The sequence below is a fragment of the Amphibalanus amphitrite genome, unplaced genomic scaffold (assembly GCF_019059575.1).
Source record: "Amphibalanus amphitrite isolate SeventyFive unplaced genomic scaffold, NRLGWU_Aamphi_draft 000432F_arrow, whole genome shotgun sequence".
NCBI classification, from domain to species: domain Eukaryota; kingdom Metazoa; phylum Arthropoda; class Thecostraca; order Balanomorpha; family Balanidae; genus Amphibalanus; species Amphibalanus amphitrite.
The window spans coordinates 401,420-420,884 of NW_024881926.1; the positions used below are offsets into that span (position 1 = coordinate 401,420).

The window sequence follows — 19,465 nt, forward strand, 5'->3', positions numbered from 1 at the left end:
CACGTCACAGCGGCGGCTCGGGTCCCTGACCCAAACCTTGTCCCCGACCGTAAAGCGGCTGATATCGGCATCAGCTGGCGTGTCTACATCTGGGACTTTCACTCGGTAATTAAACAGCGTTTCCATGGGGCTGGAGCTCTGATCCTCCGCGCGTGGCATCACGTTATAGCGATACACCGCCTCCACCACCGAACACTTTTTCCTGGCCGCTAACGTTTTGATGGAGCGGTGGTTGCGCTCCGAGATGCCATTACCGGACGGGACATGAGCTGCTCGATATCGAACGGAGACTCCCCACCGACTGACGAACTCATTGAACACGGCACTTCGAAACGATGGATAGTTATCCGTCAGCAGCTCAGTGGGAGCGCCTCGCTCCAGGAAGATTGACTCGAGCTGCGCAATGACACTCTCAGCGTCCTGTCGCTTTAGGCGCCTCCAGATCGCGTAGCGAGACGGCCCACAGTCCACTAGGGTCGGGTAGAGTTGGTTGTCGGCGTGACAGACGTCCATGCTCACTCTTTCCCAGCACTCGTTCACCCCTAGCGTGCCGCGTACCCAGCGCTGCGGCGCAGGGTCGACCGATTGGCACGCCTGACACTGGCGGATCACGGCACGCACCTGAGCCCTGGTGACGTCAGAGCTCTGCCTCCTGCATAGTCTCAGGGTTCGTGTGATGCCAGGATGGCCGCTGGTGTGGTGAATCCGTGCGATGTCGGGTTCTGTGACGACGGCACCGCACACCATCGACGCGCCCTGCGGGGTCAGCCACTTTTTCGGCACTCTCGTGAGCGCGTCGGCCCGGTTCTCAGCCGATGGGACAAATTTCACGCAGAGTTGCATGGCATATTCTTCACCCAGCTTCTTCACTGTCTCAAGACGCCTCCGAATTAGCATCTCGCTCGCTGCCTTGGTTTTTACACGGGCTCTGCCAGACAGGACGTCGGACAGCCAGTGATAGACGGTTCGCGAGTCGGTCATGATCGTCACATTCTTCAAATTCCAGGACAGTGCCAGATTGAGCCCTCGTATCACAGCATCTAGCTCTGCGAGATTGATGTGGGTGTCCGAGCTCTTCCGCAGCCAGCAGGCGTCTTCAACGACGCAGTCGTTGATCTCCAGCACGGCCCCGATGGCGAGGGAGCTGGCATCGACCCACACCACACCTGCACCGTCTCCAGAGACATCCCACCGGCCCCGCGCGGGGTCAGATGTGTTCACACGCTCCACCATCTCAATGACCATTGCACAGAGCTCCGGGTCAGTGACCTCGTCATCCCATCCACTGGACACAGCGGTGACACGCCTCTTCAGATATGACGCGGCCACGCGGAGCCAGCCGGCCACAGGAACAAGACTGGTGAGTCGTCCGCACAGAGAGAAGACTGCCCGTCTCGTCAGTTTAGGGGGCGGGCTGATGTCGGTTCTGTCGCGCCTCCAGAACAGCCCGTCTCGCTCCCCCCAGACCCTTAGGCCAAGCACACGGGCACCATCGATCACACTTTCTGGCGCTTTGCAGTCCAAGCCATGGTTCTCGAGATGGGCCTTCACCTCTGCTGCGGTGGCGACCTCCTCATTCACAAATATGTCATCGACGTAGGAGGATGTCGCGCTGTCTATTCTCTGGTCCAGCCCGAGAGCCATGCTGAGCACTTTTTTCATCACCAGCGGCGCACAGCCGATTCCAAACCCTAGTCTCGTCAGACACCACCTTTTGCCCTGAAACACAACAGTCTGGTAGGGCCACAGAGACTCGCTCACATGCACCTGCAGGTAGGCGTCTTTGAGATCCAGAAGCGACACGTTCCGTCCGAACCGGCGCCACTCGCGAATTTTCTCGCTACACACGTCTGCGGCAGCCGTATGCGAGTCCAGATACTCATTCAGCTCTCTGAAGTCCATGACCGGGCGCACTTTGTCTTTGTTCGGCTGAATCACCGCCATCAGCGGTATTGTGCCCTTTGCCTGTCCGTGGACACGCTCGTCATAGGGAACAAGCCATCCGTTTGTCACCCACTTTGTCAGCTGTCGCTCATACTCCTGCCTGGCCTCTGATGGTATTGAGTACTCCTCCGCTTTGTTGAACAACTGTCCTGGCTCATCCCCACACCATTTCAATTGCATAGACCACTTTTTCTGGCTCTCATCGTAGCTCACAATAAAGTCCTTCTCCTCCTCGCGCCATATACCCGCCGCCGCCTCCGGCGCCGCCATTGCCCGCGTCTCGGTCACTGTCAGGGCCCCAATTGCCGCTGACCCAGATTCCGCCGCCTCGGTGGGTGCAGTCGACTCGGCCAGTGCCGCCGTCTCAGCTGCCACAGGCGCCGCCTCAGGCACCCGTCTCTCAGCCGCCGCCGCCGTCCCAGCTGCCGCCGGCGCCGTCTCGGGCGCCCGTCTCTCGGCCACCGCCGCCGGCGCCGTCTCGGGCGCCCGTCTCTCGGCCACCGCCGCCGTCCCTGCTGCCGCCGGCGCCGTCTCGGGCGCCCGTCTCTCGGCCACCGCCGCCACCCCGGTCGTTTCAGCTCCGAACCTCACATGGTTCTCAGCACTCACCGTCACGCCACCCAGTGCACTCACGCCGTTCATCCCCAGGATAAACTCAAAGCCCAGCGGCTTCCGTGACACCACAAGCACGCGCACTGATATCGAGTCGCCAGATTGCGATCGCACCTCCACGACACCCGTTCCCTCGCACCAGTATCGGTCACCGCTCACCGTCATCACGCTCACTGCGTCTCGACTCCAATTTCGACACACCGACACGTGCGCTACACACAAGCTGCATCCCGTGTCCAGCAGGGCGTCACAGGTGGCGCCGTCCACCGATAATCGCACAACGGGCAGCGCCCCGCTCACTGGAGACCGGGAGAGGAGGCTGGCGCCGAGCCCTCCTCTCCACCGTCGTTTTCCGGACAGGACGAGGCGATATGACCGGGCCGGTTGCAGCGGAAGCAGCGCACACTGCGCCGACCGCCGCGGGCCCCGCCGCGCTCCCGCTGACCGCGAGCAGCGAGACAATCCCGCGACAGGTGGTTGGGCTGTCCGCATGAGTGACAGGTCACGAGGGGTGGCGCCGCCGACGTCCGCGCTGCTGCTCCCGTCGCTGCTGCCATGGCAGTCTCTTCTTCATCGGCGAGCACAGCTCGGGCCCGGCTGATTAGCTCGCTCAGCGTCATGCTTTCGACGCGGCTTCCTGCACGAAGCACACGGCGGGTGGTCTCCGGCAGTTTTGCCACGAACGCGCAGGCTAGGCCGCCGTCTGACATACCGCCAAACAGGCTGGACAGGCGACGCAGCTCTGCGACGAAACCATCAACCGGCTCGCCTCGACGGAGCTTCATCTTCTCAAACCGGTCATAGGCGTCAAACTTATCCTCTGCGAAAGCCGAAATCAGGCCATTTTTGATGGTCTCGTAGCCAGCCTTGTCCTGCTCGTCCAGCTGCTGATAGACAGCGAACGCCCCGCCAGTTAAGCGGAGGGGAACGACGACGTGCAGCGCGTCGATGCCACGTAGACGGCACACCAGCTCCACCTTCTCCAGCCACTCTGTGACAGGCTGAGTCGCTCCGTCGAACTCAGGTATGAGTCGGAGATCGGCTGCAGCGTCCGCCGCACTCGCCGGCTTCACTCCACTCTCAGGCGCACTTTTCTCGTCCTTCATGGCTCTTACTCTCTGTCTCTCACACAAAGCCGAAATAGCTTGTGGAAAACCGAGCCACCTCTCACACGCTGTATTCCTTACGTCATCGTGTCGCGGCGCCAACTGCCGCCGCGCGCCCGAGCCCGGCCGGAGGTCCACAGTGCACACACAGCTGTGCGCCATAAAACTAGCGCCGCAGGCGCAGGAAATGCGGCCGCCGGTCCCACGGCCTCGACGCGCCCACACAAACACGGTCCTAAGCACACACGCACAATACACACACGAGGCACGCTACATTCTACTAATTCATAACACAATTCTATTACAATTGTCATTTGATTCAGCATTTAGAAGCGACAGTTCACCTGATTTACTCGATTATGGTTGGTTACATATTAGGTAGTGATGTGAGGTATCTATCAAATGCAATTCTCTCCTTAGTGAATTCAAATCTTTACGTGTGACCAGCAAACGACACCCTAGCTACGGGTAGCACAGCTGGCAGGTGCAGAGCCCAACAGTCGCCCAACACATACACGTCGAGTCTTTCGCACAATGTCAACAGACTGTGTGGCAGCACACATCCGGCCCTCTTTCTCCCAAACCGAGCGTGAGAGAACACGGTGCCATGCACAGTGGCCCTTATCTTGTGTGTGCAACAACAAACAGCAGCGATTACTCACTGGTGAGGGCGGTAATATTGTCTGCGCTGCCGAATTTGTTCTTCAACAGGTGTGCAATCTCACGAGGTTTGGACATGACTGACCTGGAACAGCAGAGAATCACGTCAGTTCATCGCAGCAGTGACTATTGTGTGTCTGTGTAGCTAGAGATGAACCGATATCAGCACTCTAACGTCAGATGAGAGATACACAAACGAATTCCATAGTATCACTGAACCCCGCCGTCCTCTCCCTCACGAGTCCAGCGTCCATGTCAGCACGGCCTGCTCCACATACAGACAGGCGGGCAGACGCACTATCGCATACAGACAGACCGACGAGCAACAGGCAGCCGTCGGTGCTGACACGACACCTAGGCGGGTCCCCCGCGGAGTCTGCCGGCTGACACGGCGTGCTGCCAGCGCTGACCAGCACACTCCCGCTCCCATCGACCAGACTGAACAGTCAACACTACATACCAGCCGCCACGACTGAACGCCACAGCACTAATGGCACTGGACGGTCCGTGTCGGCTGCGGTAATGCACTAACCGTTCACCGCACCGAAAGGAACACAATGGTATGATAATGAAAACGTAGTACGAGGCAGCGGGCGTTCACGGTTCGACAATCACCGGGGTACAGCAGTTAGTTTCTGCGGCACCAAAATGTTCCTCACAGTCACAGACCACGCTAGCATGGCACCGATCACCACCGTGATGCATTTAGCTCACGCTGCTACAGCTAACGCTACCCCCTGTCCCTCGTCTGGCCCTATACACGACCACGCGTCAATTGTTCACAGCTGAACTTGCTGCTAATGACTGTATGTAGATTGCTGACCAACACAACCGCTGCAGTCCATCCTCCACTTTGCACTGAACGGATTCCACAGTCAACCGCCAAACTACTGCCCCGGCCCACCGTCTTTAACTGTCCAGTGTCCACAGAAGTACACCGTTCACATGACTCTAATGTCCACTTTCCACCATCCACTTCCCACCGACCAAGAGTCCACAATCAACCACCAGCACACTTCAACCCACCATGCACGACGCCCCCACCGCCACTGCCGCCACCAGCAGTACCTCACCTCTCTACCCTCACTGTAACCTCCACTCCAAGACTGAGCTGCCATCCGGTATGCCAGCGACACTGCTGTCCCCCCCCCCCCCCCCTCCACCGGTCACAATGCACACACAATGGAACAAACGTGACTGAACACACACACGGGTCGACCGGTGGAGGCCGGTACACTGCCACCAATGTAACAGCCGCTGCCACCCCGCGCCCCGAGCCAGCGTTCAGTGACGAATGAGAGGTGATAGCCGCAGCGACATAGGACCGGCGGGTGCAGGCCACTGAATTCCGAGCGCCGTGTGAGGTCGGGGGGCGGCTGGCGGCGGCGAACGGGTGAAATGATGATTGGAGGGTAAAACGAGTGATGAATGGAGCAGGATGTTTTGTGTTTGGCTGTGCACCCGGTAGCAGTGGAATGGTATGCAAACTGTACAGAGCGTAGGACAAAGGGGTACCGCGGCTCACCGGGTCACGAATGGAGGACATTGCAACAAAACCATTTGTACAACCTGCACGAGCTACTGTCAAACAAACAGCTTGCACAGCAGCCATGCATCGATGTAACTATGGAGTTGTCTCATTCACAACACTGTACAATGTTCACATGGTGCCATGGCACTGGCGTCTGATTTCTCTTACGCAAACACACTTTTATCAAGACACAGTTTTAAACACGCCCTCCTGCCATGTATCACAAGACGACTACCAACTTCACACTAAATTGGCCATATCAATCTATTCTAACATCGCGTCTTTGAGCGTGGGCCAGCGTTGGATACTTACTCAGCGGCTCCCTGGATCCCGCCCTTCATGTTTCCAACCACGGCCCTGGAAACGGGAAAGGAATGAACGTTAGAAGAGAGTCTGGAGAACGAAATCAATGCAATCGTAGGTACTCAACGCGGTGATGGTGCAATGATAAATATTATAAATCACTAGTTTGGACCGACCAAGGAGGCTGACGGCTGTATTAATCTATCCATGAAGACGGCATAAAAATCACCCATTCACTGGGAAGACGGTAGAGTCCGAAGCAACATAAGACATTTAGTGAAACTATTTATACAAAACACCCCACCCAGCCCCGCGGCCATGCTTCAGCGGCAGTTCTTACCCGGACAGTCCTGTGATGCCGTGCCGAATGTTGCCACCCACGTTCCTGCGGCAAACAATGGCTCCGTTACTGCCTGTCGGGCCTCTCCAAAGGTCACGGGCACTCACCCCGTACAATATGGTCAGAGCGGGGCAACATTCAGTGGTCCCACGGAACAGGGAACGATTTATAGAAAGATCGATATGTAAGAGAGGCACAATGAACTCACGTACCGGTCACACTGTAGTTTGTTAAAATGCTTCTCAGTCTGCATGCATCCGACATTTCCGCGCCGTATTGGCGTATTTTGTAGTTAACCCATTATTACAGCAATAGTCCGACACAGCTACTTAATGCAACATCACAACTACCTAATACGCCAACAGGCCAATATTCTGTCACCACCGAAGCAACTCCTCTCAGCAAACTTCCCTAGCTAATCCCTGGTCAGCACCACTTACACCGCACCTTCCCTTCACGTTGCCGTTATTGTCTTCCCCTCCCATCTAGCTTCCTCGTCCCCAAGTCTTGACTGCCCTCCGCGTCCCCACCCACTATCTGCCAGCATTTCTCTCGCCCTCCCTAAACTCCAACCTAGCGACACCCACCTAAGTCCCTGCCCGACATCCTTCAGCATCTCCTTGGGCGGCCGGTACGGCAGGCCCGACGTCTCCAGGTCCTTGGCGCGCCGCGTGTACGCCTCCAGCTTGCGCTGCTGGTGCGCCATCTGCTGCGCCGCCTTCTGGTTCTTCTTCTCGAAGAGCGCCTTTAGCTTCTGCAGCTGCGCCCGGTCCTGTACCGTCGCAGTCTGAATCAGGTACTCGTTGACGTTCTCTGAAAGAGACGACGGGTAAAGTTAATGTGAATCTCCCTAGAGGCTTGGAATGCTCCCAGCAGAGCACAGCTAGGTGTTCAATAATTTATTGTGTATCAAGTGCAGTGATTTTGAGCTGATCACACGGCGCAGCTAACGAGAAGAGAGAAGAGAAATGTCGCAAAAGTCCGGAAGACAGCGAGGTCTATGGTTTAGGTGGCGCCGCTCGACAGCGATTGAGCCATTACTTGTGTAAGAACAGCTCGATAGATGGCGGTACCATACGCCGCGTACGGTCAGCGCGAGCCGACAGACAGCACAGTCGCCACAAATAGTCTCGCATCCTGAGATGGCGACGGTCCGCTGCCAAGTGACACAGCTCATCGCCTGTTAGCGAGAAAATGAAAGGCATTCCGACAAAAATACCAACAGAAGACATCCGCTTAACATAGCTGACATCTGGCTAAAACAGTGCGCGCTCCGGCTAAAACGGTGACTTTTAGCGCATCCGCGGCATTCCTACACAGTAAATACAACGCCAAGCCTTCAGCCCCACGTTCCCACAGCAGTTCACTTCCCATACAGCTCCCATGACCGGCCCAGGAAGCGCTCCACGCCGCATCTCTCCCACCCCACCGGGCGGAACCGCACATGATCCGCTCGATCCCACCGTCCGCCGACCAAGGTCGGGGTCTTATCAAGGTCGCTGTTCCGAGAGCGGCGCAGGTCTGACCCGCGGTATCAGTGCGCTATCTGCCGCCCTCTGTGACCTACCTGTCCTCCACTCTCAGAGATCAGCGAGCAGGTGCTCAATGAACCTCTCCTTACACCAGGATAGGGAGACCCGCAGTGGAAATCCACCTAGGTGGTGTGAACACTGAGTAGCCCTTTTACTGTACTTATTTTAGTCGTTAGCATTGAGTAGCCCTTACTGTACGTTTTAGATAACAACTGATACTCGTGCGTCTATCCGTGTATGATATCTGTACATCAACAGCTGTTTCAGCTCTATACAAGTGGAACAGCTGATCTAAGCAAGCCTTGTTGGGCTGTCGAGCTTTGTGTTTGCGCTGCGTAGTAGGCTGCTCGCGGTCATCCGATCACATTCCGGCACGACACCCAGCACGCGTGTCACGGCAACTGTGCACGGTGAAACGTCACGTTTATATAAAGTCCCAATGCCATCACTGGATTGTAGCTCCCGACTCCAGCTGATGACCATTTATTACAACAGCTTTCGCTTCTTCTACCAAGGAACCAAAGCTTGAACGCTTGAATGAGACGTCCTAAAACTTTCCTAACGAAATCGAACCTAAACTGCCTAACACTTAAATGCTAATTGCACCGGCGTTCAACCACGACCTTGTCGGTGTCAGGCCCCTTCGACTCACTCAGCTCCCCATCCCCTTCCCTCCTATCCCATCCTCACGTACCATCGCGCACTCTCTGCTGTTGTTTGATGGCCTCCTTGCAGCGGGCGATTTTGGTCTGGACCGTCTCGGCGGCCTCCCTGACGCGGGCCGCCTCGGCCGGCTCTAGGTGGTCGACCTCGTCGACATCGGCCCCGGCGCCCACCAGAGGCGTGGTCTGAGGAGACGGGCAGAGGTCAGGTCACAGGTCAGTCAGGGTCACCGCGTCTACCAGAGGTGTGGTCTTAGGGGAGATCAGAGGTGAGGTCACCAGATAGCCAGACAGGGCATCAGCGCTTACCAGAGGCGTGGTCTCAGGAGAGGGGGCAGAGGACAGCGGTCAGGTCAGAGGTAAGGTCAGGGTACAACGCCCGTCAGTAGCGTTGTCTGATGGAAAGGGCCGGGTCAGGTTAAAAAAAATTGTCAGCATGTCAGGGGAGCTGCAGGCCAAACCAAATACTTGAATGTCTCAACATAAAAGGTTTGGCGTTGGCCACTCATCACACTGAAACCACTACAATTCGTGCAGCGGATGTCGTATCGAATTATAGTTAGATAGATATGTCCGGTTGCATCAGTGATTGCAACATGAGTGATACGGCATGTCAACATGTTTGACAGGCGTCGTATCGAAAGTCACGAAACTATCACGAAATGACCAGTCTCACATCCGAACCATTCGTCATCTCTCACGGCCACAAATTTAATCAAACTTGGAAACACGCGAGAAGGTTAATTTGAGTGAAGTGCCGAATTCGCTGAAAGGTTAGAACAAAGGTCGGGACAGGGCGATAAAGGCAATTAACGTCTGGGGCGTGGCCCCGGTGTAATATAATCCATAGGTTCGATTACAGATGTGCCCATAGATCATATGAGCTGCTAACGGTGCAACCCACAGGGTTACCCCAGGTGTCAGGTTCACCCCCTCAGGGGTCAGCGTCAGGTCACGTCAATACCCGCCCTCATCCAGTCAGCAGAGAACACCTGATGAAGCACGTCTCCGGGCAAGTGCGGTGCAGATTGGTCTCTGTTCAGACCAGGTAACAAGGCACGAGCAGGAAAGGCGAGCATCGCCGGGTCAAAGTCCGCGCCCTGACTCACAGAGCACAACCGCAGCGCGTGCTCCCAGTTGAGTTGAGGTCTCGAGACGGGATAACACCTGATCGACTCCGTATACAAGCGTTATCAATCGCAGTTTGATGCCGCAAAAAGTATTCATATTTATTTATATCGCCCCATGTGGCGTCATATCAAGTGCTCTCTTATGGTGATCGCAAAATCCATCTAACTAAGTCATTACACTACACAACCGATAAGCTCACGAATCCACTGCGGTCATTGACTACACAACAGATAGGCGACGACAGCCGTGTAATCCTGATAGCAGCGACGATCGTCGACCGACCCTCGTCCGATCGAGGCGCGCAGTGGAAAGTGCTGTCATCCACAGAGCAGCCAGGCAGGATCGAGGGTCAGTTACGATAACCGGGCAGATAGGGAGAATACAATCCACTAGCGACTAGCGACGATAGCGGGAAATGGTTACAGTCACCGCGGCGACCGCAGACGGAAATAGACTGACACGGAGGGGCAAATGTACAGTACACGGGATCAGAGTCGGAAGTACGTCTGCTGATGGCCTAGGGGTGTTGTGAGGTAACGAATTCAAAGTCCTCAGCTCTCACCCACGCACAAGCATTGCCCAGTTCTTTTTTGCCTTTACCAGAGTACGTCGCAGACCCACGCGTATTGGAAACCAATGGCCGGCGCTCCATAATTAGGATACATTACCCCACAATCAATCTCAATGCAGCCTACTCCATCCTTTCCGTTCCCGCCCCCTCGCCGTCGCTCCACCTACTCAACGCTTACTTGGACTCGGACTCGAATTCGGAGGGACAGACTCAGATTCAGACTCAGCAGACTCCGGCACACACTTATACTCAGACTCATACTCGGGCTCGACACACGTTTATACTCGGAGACTCGGATTTAGACTCAGACTCCGAGATTTTGACTCAGATAAAGAATCATTAAAAAACACCCTCTGACTCACCGACTCATCGTCATCGGCGGCCGAGTAGGGCTCGTCTCCCGAGTCGCGCCTCTGCCGCAGGGTGGCCGCCGCGTCCAGGTCGGAGCGGTGACGCCAGGCGGCCGGCGCGCCGCCGCCGCCGCCGCGCGGGGACCGCCGCCGCCGCGGCCGAGACGGCGTGCTGGCGGCCGCCACGCCACCGCCGCCCGTGGAGGAGGGTGCCGTTGACTCGGAGCCCCATTTGCTGCCGGCGGTGGGAGACGGTCAGTGGGCTGGAGACGATCAACATACGTAACTTGGACAAATGGCGCTACCCAGAGAGCAGCCGGTAATGATGGGCCACCGGCAACCCGGCAGCGCACGGCGCAAGTCAAGTGCATCAGCAAAGTGCAGTGGCAAAAACAGTGACAAAGCAAAAACGGTAGCGTGACGCTCGCGCCAGACCCACTTAGGATTAACGGCCCAGCAAGTAGATTCGACAGTAGATGTGACAGTTACAGCACGAGTGACGGACGGATGTCAATCAGTGACCCATACGCCGCACACGTGTCAAACACTACAAAGAGAGAAAGACCCCCCCCCCCCCCCTCAGAGAACAAACTCACTACAGAAGATACCATGTTAGTGAAAGTTCGGCCCGGCCCGCATACACGGGCACGGATAGGTGTTAGAAAACCCCACCGCTACCACTATCTAAAAACCCATCCTCAGCGCATCGTGCAAACTGCACGGCTACGAGAATAACTAGGTCGCTCGATGGATAAGTGGGACGAGGCGACATCTGTGCCGTCTGCAAAGCCTCTGCACGGATCCTCGCTAGTTCTCAGAACGTGTGGGAGACGACCGAGGTTGAGGGCGGAGGGTACATCTATCCGACAAAACTGCAACGGTACAGGTGTGCGAATCGCCGCTGCAGCCGCTGAACATTCTGTATCCAGCTGGGAGGAACACGGAATGCATACCGATGACTCGTAAAAAGCAGCGGAAAGGACTCTTCGTGCGTGACAGTGACTTGGGAGCGTGACACTTTGTATCATATCGGTTCAGCCTCGTTTATGTGAGAAGCATGTTTAAATGTTGTGTCAGCAACGTTCTCATGGTTATTTGTGTGCCAATATGTTGCAATGCTAAGCAAGGAGAGGAAAAGCGCCGCTATATGCACGGGAGGTAGCTCATGATGTACTACGTGCACATTCGATGTGTGGCCTTTCATCACATGGCAAATAGAATGAATAGCGGATCGCTGCATAGACAGACCTGACAACTGTGAATGTAGAATGAATGAACGCCAGCGGGTCATGTGGTACAACAATGAATGTTATCGGGATCCAATGAAGGGAGGACACTGAAGACACCACAATGGTGAAAATGGCAACTGATAACAGGGAAACAAACCGCCAGGAAAACAGAATGCATCGAAATGGAAAGCGGTCAGATAGACGTAACAGTATAACACAAAGAAAATATTGTATAATGGGCAGATGAAGCATGAATATGAAACAGGAAAGTGAGGTTGAAAGTAAGGTCGCAGGCGTAAAAACGCCTGGTAAACAGTCGGCAAACAATGGGGAACAATGGGGAGTGGTAAAGGTCGAGAAACGGGACACGGGCGAGGGCGCAAGACCATGGAGGGAGAGGGAGAGAGAGAGAGAGAGAGAGAGAGAGAGAGAGAGAGAGAGAGAGAGAGAGAGAGAGAGAGAGAGAGAGAGAGAGAGAGAGAAAGAGAGAGAGAGAGAGAGAGAGAGAGAGAGAGAGAGAGAGAGAGAGAGAGAGAGAGAGAGAGAGAGAGAGAGAGAGAGAGAGAGAGAGATCCGCCGCCCACGATCCGGGCCGCGTATCCCCCTCCCACCAACATTCCTAATCCTCACAGCGCACCTAACATGTCACCCAACACCATCACTCGTGGGCGAAATACGCGTCCCTCTGTAGACGGATCTGCGTGCCTCCCACGTGCCATACATACAGGGTGTCCCAGAATTACCCGGACATTTATTTTCTGGCTAAAAGTACGACTGCGCTCGCTTCTAATGATATACAAGCATCATACTTTTATAGGATATCCCTTAGCTATCGAGATTTAGGACTGCGTGCTTTTGGTGGCCGGTAACGACTCGAATCAATTGTTATCCAGAGTCAAGTAAGAGTAGTCCTTTTCCGTTTTCAGCTTAAGCCACTAATTAAAACCATGGTGAATCAACTCCCGTTCTCAACTTTGTAAACGGACTTTCGGTATGGTTTTTGCTGGAGAGCTTCAGCAGCTCATCTGCAAGCAGTTAGGATTGAGCAAAGCGCAATTATATCAGCTAACGAAGCCAGAGAGAGCAAGAGATAAACCTGATTGACAAGCTTGGGCTCGGCCAAAAAGGGCCATGCACTAGTTGTCAAACAAGTGGTTGCTTGTCATAGACAACAAACGTCACCGATCTAGCTAAAAACTAGCTAAACAATAGATCAGGATTATCTACAAAACATTAGTCTACTTTGCACCACTATCTTCGACAAAATTTTGGAATTTGGGGTCCTTCGCCAGAAAAATATGCGAAAACTACGGGAAAAGCAGCGCAAATCACTACAATTCATCCCAAAAACATAACATATACAACAAAACAGTATATTGAAGCACACTTTGTGGTCTAACGAAGGTATTATGTCATTTGAACCGCCCAAAAAAGGCGTGTGTGAACGTCCGATGGCTACAACACCCCAACAGCAGAGACGGCCAGGCACCCGTCGAAAATCAAATTGTGAGACATTTTGAGCCACCGTGCACTCATTGGGCTTGATATGATGGCCCAAAGACAACCGTTGGCACAGAGTACTACTGCGGTAATATTCTACCAGTGCGAAAACTGGATGCCGTGAACCAAATGGCCATGAATGGGTTTGTTTTGTAAACCAAATCTGTTGGAAGCCAAAGGTTGCGCAATGTTCAGACATGGAGCTTCTCCACTCCAGATGTAAAAAACGCAGCAAAAGTGGCGTAGGCAGAAATTTTTGTTTTGTGGGATAATACCTTATGGCCTGGGAACACTCTGATGTCAAGTTTATCTTATATGATCGTATTATCCTCCGGCAAGAGGTCAAAGAAAACAGGCCTACACCCAGTTTCGGGAGACCCGTAAAACAACTGAGACCAGCAATGGCTGGCATTTTCCATCATTGTCGGCTGATCTTGTAACAAGCGTATCTATTGCATGTGCTATTTCACAGCCACCCTAGTTGACTATATAGGACGGTAGAAAGAAAAAAGCGCAATCATGTTTGCCTTATTTTATACGCTAATTAACAATGTCCGGGTAATTATGGGACACCCTGTACGCCCCAGCGTTGCCGCCTGCCAGCGCGTGTAGATCTGCGCTCGGCACCCAACAAAAACTCCAAATCACTGGCAGCAGCTGTGGCGGCGGCTGCAGCAAGACAGAGATGCATACCGCCGCTGCCTGCCCCTTACAGCAGCGACTGCCGAGCAACTGTGTGTAGCCGGGTGTCTGACTCACACACAGCGCACTGTGAGCCCGCACAAAGGCGCACACAGAGCGGCGGAAAAACGCGCACCAACCGACTGATGGATAGACAAGGAAGGGCGGACTGACGAGATGAAGGACGGAAGTGCGGGCGGACGGGACGCGTGGACTGACGGACGGACGGATGGACAGGATTCCGTAGAACTTTCACGCTATTCTGCAGAGAGGCACAAGAAGTGGACAAAGAAACAGACAGGGGGCAAAGTAACAGGACAAGGTGCATAGGAAAGCCAGGCAGGGCGGACCGGCCGGCCGGCGGAGGCGGACCAGTAAGCTGGGGAGAGTGGCCGGAGCAGGACAGAGCAGACGGGGTCGGGTCACCAGGGTCACGGGGGCAGACGGCTGGGCAGTCAGCCAGACAGACACGTCTCGCCAAGATCCGGCACCGTCCGCGAATCCAGATAGGCGTCCGCCGGTGCGCGGAAGGGGCGATAATTTGAGTCAGCGAGGGGCGGTGACACAGCGGTCCATTATCCATGGCCGGTGACGGGGCGGACCGGCCGGCTGCCAGAAAATGACGTCACAGGGGCCATAGTGACGTCACAGGAGGGTCACCATAATATCCAGGGAAGGCGTATCTGCCATAGGGAATAATCAGTTCGTCTTCACATGCACGGGTTTGTATTTGGGCGTGGAGTTGAATGCAGCACACATCAAGACCACAGTGGTAGCAGTGGTAGAAAACAGTCGCTAAATTGTCGACAGATGAGAGTGGTATCGGTGCCAGGCCGCCAGGCTGCTGGGCGCGTGCAGGGCAAACGAAACACAGCGGGCGGCTACCGAGGTAGCAAAACTAAACCGTTAGCGAGAGACCAAACGAGCTGAAAACAGACATAACTCCACTACTACGAGCTAACAAAGGGTCGCCAACGGGCGGAGAGCGCCATTCCAACACAGGGCCGGCACGCCGACAAAGAAACCAGCAAGCGCGTGAGAGAGTAGAGTGTGCTGACTACACCAAGCCTGACAGAGAGACAGAGACTGAGGGAAAGAGGGCGCATACCTTTTGAACAAGGGTAAGCTATGCTGCCTGTTCATGGCCGACGGCCGGGTGGCATAGCAGCCGGTGGCTCGGGCTGCAAGAGGGTGAGGTTCGGTCACAGGGCGGCCGGGCCGCGGCAGCGGCAGGACGGCGCCACCGGGCCTTACACGAACCAATGCACAGTTACAGCCACGGACAGCGGCCCGAGAGAGCCTGAGCTCAATACCCGCAGGAAATACACAGAACTGACAGCAACCGCCTGCAAACTCTCAGAAACTTCCAGAGTACTGCTGTGGCTGGGGAAGCGACGGAATTTCATTAGGCACAGGAACTTTCGTACAAGTTTCGTTAAAATTAATTCTGACTGCTTGCTGAGACAGTGATGAAATGGGTGCAAAGAATGCAGTCGATTACTGTCACCTACCTTCGTATCTACCTTTTCTTAACTCCGCAATTATTCCACGGGTCCTTCACACGAGAAGGAGAAGTTAAACACAGAGTTATTAACTGAGAGAGAAGAACACAGCCAACCAAAACATTAGCCGAGCGGCTACACAGAACAACACACAGAAAGCGGGTTCCGCGCGGCATGTTACGCCACACAAACACACACAGAAGTAACGGAGGGTCGACGGCCCATGCAGAGACTAGACAATTAGTCACGACTGACAGGGCCGATAACAGCGGTGGGCTAACGCGCCGCTGACACGCGGGCCGCTGGCTGAAGCCGTCAGTGACAGGCGGTACGCCGGCACGGGACCCATTGACAGACACAAAATGAGTCCATTTGGACCAGCGGGAAAATGAAAGAGACGGCGAGAAGCGAAGCGGGAAGGTGGTGGGGACGAAGGAATGCAGTCCCGACTTGTAATTTAGAGAATGTGTCTGCATATACTACGAAATATTCCCTGGAGATTAGGCATTGCTCTGTAACAGAGATGCATCTCAAACTGACCAGACGTGCTCTGTCAGGGAGATGTCGGAGTGATGAGTCACAGGGCTGGTATGGACCAAGACAGTGCACGTAAGGACCGGATAGGAATGATGTTTATTGCGTAATCTATGTCAGACGTCAATCCGAACAGACTGAGTGAACCGGAACAGACAGGTCCGGTCAAGACGGAACAGGATCCAGCCTGGACCGGACCAGAACATGTCGCGCCACAGGTAGCGAAAGTGATTATTGCGTGGGTATATGGCAATAGGAGTACTACCTTATCCGGTATGACAGCAAACCGTCCTGCCTTCGGCATGTGGGAATGTGAATCACACACTACCACAGTCGCTGACCACGGCCCACAGATGTTCCCGTACGGCACGGCACACCTGTGCCGTGGTGTGGTGAAAAATGGGACACACAGCACCCGGGTACGGTTTGCTCAGGTGTGGCACACTCATGACGGACATCAGGTGGTATGGAACTGAAGCAGGGCGCAGGGTAGATAGGGACGGATAGTGGGACACTCAGCGGTTCAGACTGATGCCGACGGGTTTGGTTTCGCCACTACCACTCAACTAGAGTCGGTCTCGGAAAGGGCACACATTAGTGGTCACGCTAGGGTCTGTCTCGTTTAGGTTGGACCGGTACTGTCACCAGTGGTTTGTGTCAGGCTGTGGCGATGGCGGGGTTCACAGAAGGCACGCCACTCAGCCGCGGCTCGGCTCACGTATCGAGCGGACTCCACATGGCGAAAACCGACGGTGAAAGGGTGAAAACGGTACCAGCCGGTCCGATGAAAGCCATGATGCTGGTAGCGGTTGGATTTGGGCAAAAAAGCGTACAAATAAACCGCATACCTGGATGATTGTGGTCGGCACCAAAATCTTACAAAGCAGCTGCCGTGTGATAGGCTGAAGAGAAGACCTACCTAGAACATCCTCCCTTCAATCGATTCTGCACGCCACTAAGCCACCCGTAAACACTGCACCTATTAGCTGTAACTACCCTCACCCTATTCAATAACCCTGCTCCCATCTGCGCCTCTCTTCACCCTCCACCGGCCGTGCACGGGACGTACCTGGGCGTGGCGGGCGTGGCGGGCGTGCTGCGCGACACGGGCGCTGGCGATGTGCTTCGGGAGCGCGACGGCCGTCCGCTGCCGCTCAGCGGCTCCATACCGGGCGTTCCCGAGCTGGCTCTCCGCGGACACCAGCGCGGCACGTCGAGGAACACATCGCCTGCGGAGAGAGAGCAGATGGGGTTAGAGAGGCAGACGGGGAGAGAGAGAGAGAGAGAGAGAGAGAGAGAGAGAGAGAGAGAGAGAGAGAGAGGGAGGGAGGGAGGGAGGGAGGGAGGGAGGGAGGGAGGTAGATCGCCTGAGGAAGGGGTGGGTGGCTAGAGCGAGAAATACAGCGGCGGAGGGAAATGGAACGGTCAGGGCGAGATATATACCTAACATCCTAAGGGAGAAATGGGAGAACCAGGGCGATAACATACCACCAGACACCCAAAATGGTGAGCCAGAAATATCGAATCTCAGGAGAAAGAGGAATAATCAAGGCAAAAAATTGCGTGACGGGAAGGAATGAAGAAGCTAAACGATTAGCAGCGTAACGGAAGAGATAAGTGGGTTGTCATGCAATGACCATGGTGGCATGTTTAGGAAATGCTGAATGGATGGTTGCCGCAAAGAATGATATTGAGAGACTGTCAACTGTCAGCGTGAACAAGACCACCATTACTGGCATCCGTGCCGGATAAATCATGGAAAGGAGGGGCTTCGAGAAAGCCACTGAATGCCACCGGCAATGAGGTCAGATCAACCGGTCGATCACGATATATCACGAATGAACCACGAATAACTCCTTCCAATCACGACCAACCACAACCATCGGGACGCACCCATGCACCGCACTCACACACAAAGGCGCACGCGGAATGAATCACAGCACAGCTGCCGCCGTCACCGCTTGCAATCTCGACCGGTCAGCGGGCGGCACAGAGAGCCCCCTGGCGGTGGGTCTCGAGCGTGGGCCGCACGCGCTTAGTGCGCCCGCACTGACCCGGGCGGGGGAGGGGGGGATACGTCACCGGTGTCGACAGGACCCGTGGCGACCGTCAGAGGCTCCGACCGTGTCACGACGTCTCCGTCAACACTTCATCAGCTCCTCAAAGGGTCTCACCGCGTCTGGTCGACCGACACCGTCCACAGCACAGTCACACGTCTTTCCGCCGGCCGGCGCCCGGCGCCCGGTGGGCGGTGAGCGGTGAGCAATGGGCGGTGGCCGGCAGGCGGTGAGCGGCGGCCGGCGTTCGGTGACTCCTAAGCAGCACCGGCTGATGTCTGGGGGTGACGCCGCTGCCGCCGCCGCCCGCACCACCGCCCGTTGGCCCCGCTGCAATGAATGGGAGCGGCCACTGGACGGTAGCTCTGGCCTGGCGATCGATGGCAGGCGGCCGGCCGGCCACCCGAGGCACCGGGCAGAGGGGAGAGCGACAGAGCGAGAGAGAGAGAGAGAGCGGGGAGGCGGAAACGGCTCAGCCGGCTAGATAAGTTGCAGTTAGGTTAAGTCGATTATCGAGCTCCTGGTGCTAGCTCAGAATCCTATTTCCGTGGACCATAATTAGATAACTCATTCCCTTCAGCAGCCACCTCTCATCCTGCACCTACAATTATCAGAAAATCGAATTCCTCTGATACATAGCAGGCCCATCACCAAGGCAAATTACATTTCTCCGCATGAGGCTGCGACCGGAGCGGACATTTACATAACATCAGCACCGGATCCTCCGGCGGGTGAGCGCCAGACACGGGGATGACGCACGCCGCACTCGGTCACCTCGCCCCACTGATCGGAGCACATCAGACGGAGGGATCCAGACGAGACGGAACAGACATGCGGGTCGACACAGCGTCGCCCAGCAACAGCGACCGCTGCAGGCCACCGACTGAGGCTGAGGGTTTGTGCAGTTTGCAGCGATGCAAGGCCAGAACAGAGCAGGGCCCTCTGCTTCGCCGCCGTAACTCCCCCGGCTGAAAGTTCGTCGAAGGACTTACTGTGAGTGACACAAGTGCGCACGATGGCATATCATAAACGAGGGGCCGTCCCGCGCCGACAACAAAGGCATAATGAGATGCCAGCTGTTTTGTTTAGCGCAGCGCTGATGAGTCTTCCCGAGAGCGACCTTGAGGCACATAATGGCTGCAACGTTGACTCTTTCAGCCAGATGCGTTGTTGTTTGTGAAAAAGACCGACGTCTGTGGTATACACCCTGCGGAGTGTGG

At 55.5% G+C, this 19,465-nt stretch overlaps 1 protein-coding gene across 4 annotated transcripts in view; it reads right to left on the reverse strand.

Annotated features, from left to right (window-relative positions):
• Window positions 1-19,465, reverse strand: part of LOC122391331 (transmembrane and coiled-coil domains protein 2-like) — a 50,650-nt gene that overhangs the window by 4,468 nt on the left and 26,717 nt on the right. For 2 of the 4 annotated variants that reach the window (XM_043385132.1, XM_043385131.1), the window contains exons 2-8: window positions 17,258-17,417; window positions 10,755-10,977; window positions 8,723-8,876; window positions 7,084-7,309; window positions 6,497-6,541; window positions 6,166-6,210; window positions 4,325-4,407 (exon numbers count right to left, since the gene is read on the reverse strand). In XM_043385132.1, the coding sequence (XP_043241067.1) occupies window positions 4,325-4,407; window positions 6,166-6,210; window positions 6,497-6,541; window positions 7,084-7,309; window positions 8,723-8,876; window positions 10,755-10,977; window positions 17,258-17,355 (874 nt within the window). In that variant the 5' untranslated portion in view covers window positions 17,356-17,417. Of the gene's footprint in view, window positions 1-4,324; window positions 4,408-6,165; window positions 6,211-6,496; window positions 6,542-7,083; window positions 7,310-8,722; window positions 8,877-10,754; window positions 10,978-15,260; window positions 15,337-17,257; window positions 17,418-19,465 lie in introns of those variants that run through there. The other 2 variants (XM_043385133.1, XM_043385134.1) reach the window with 2 other exon arrangements.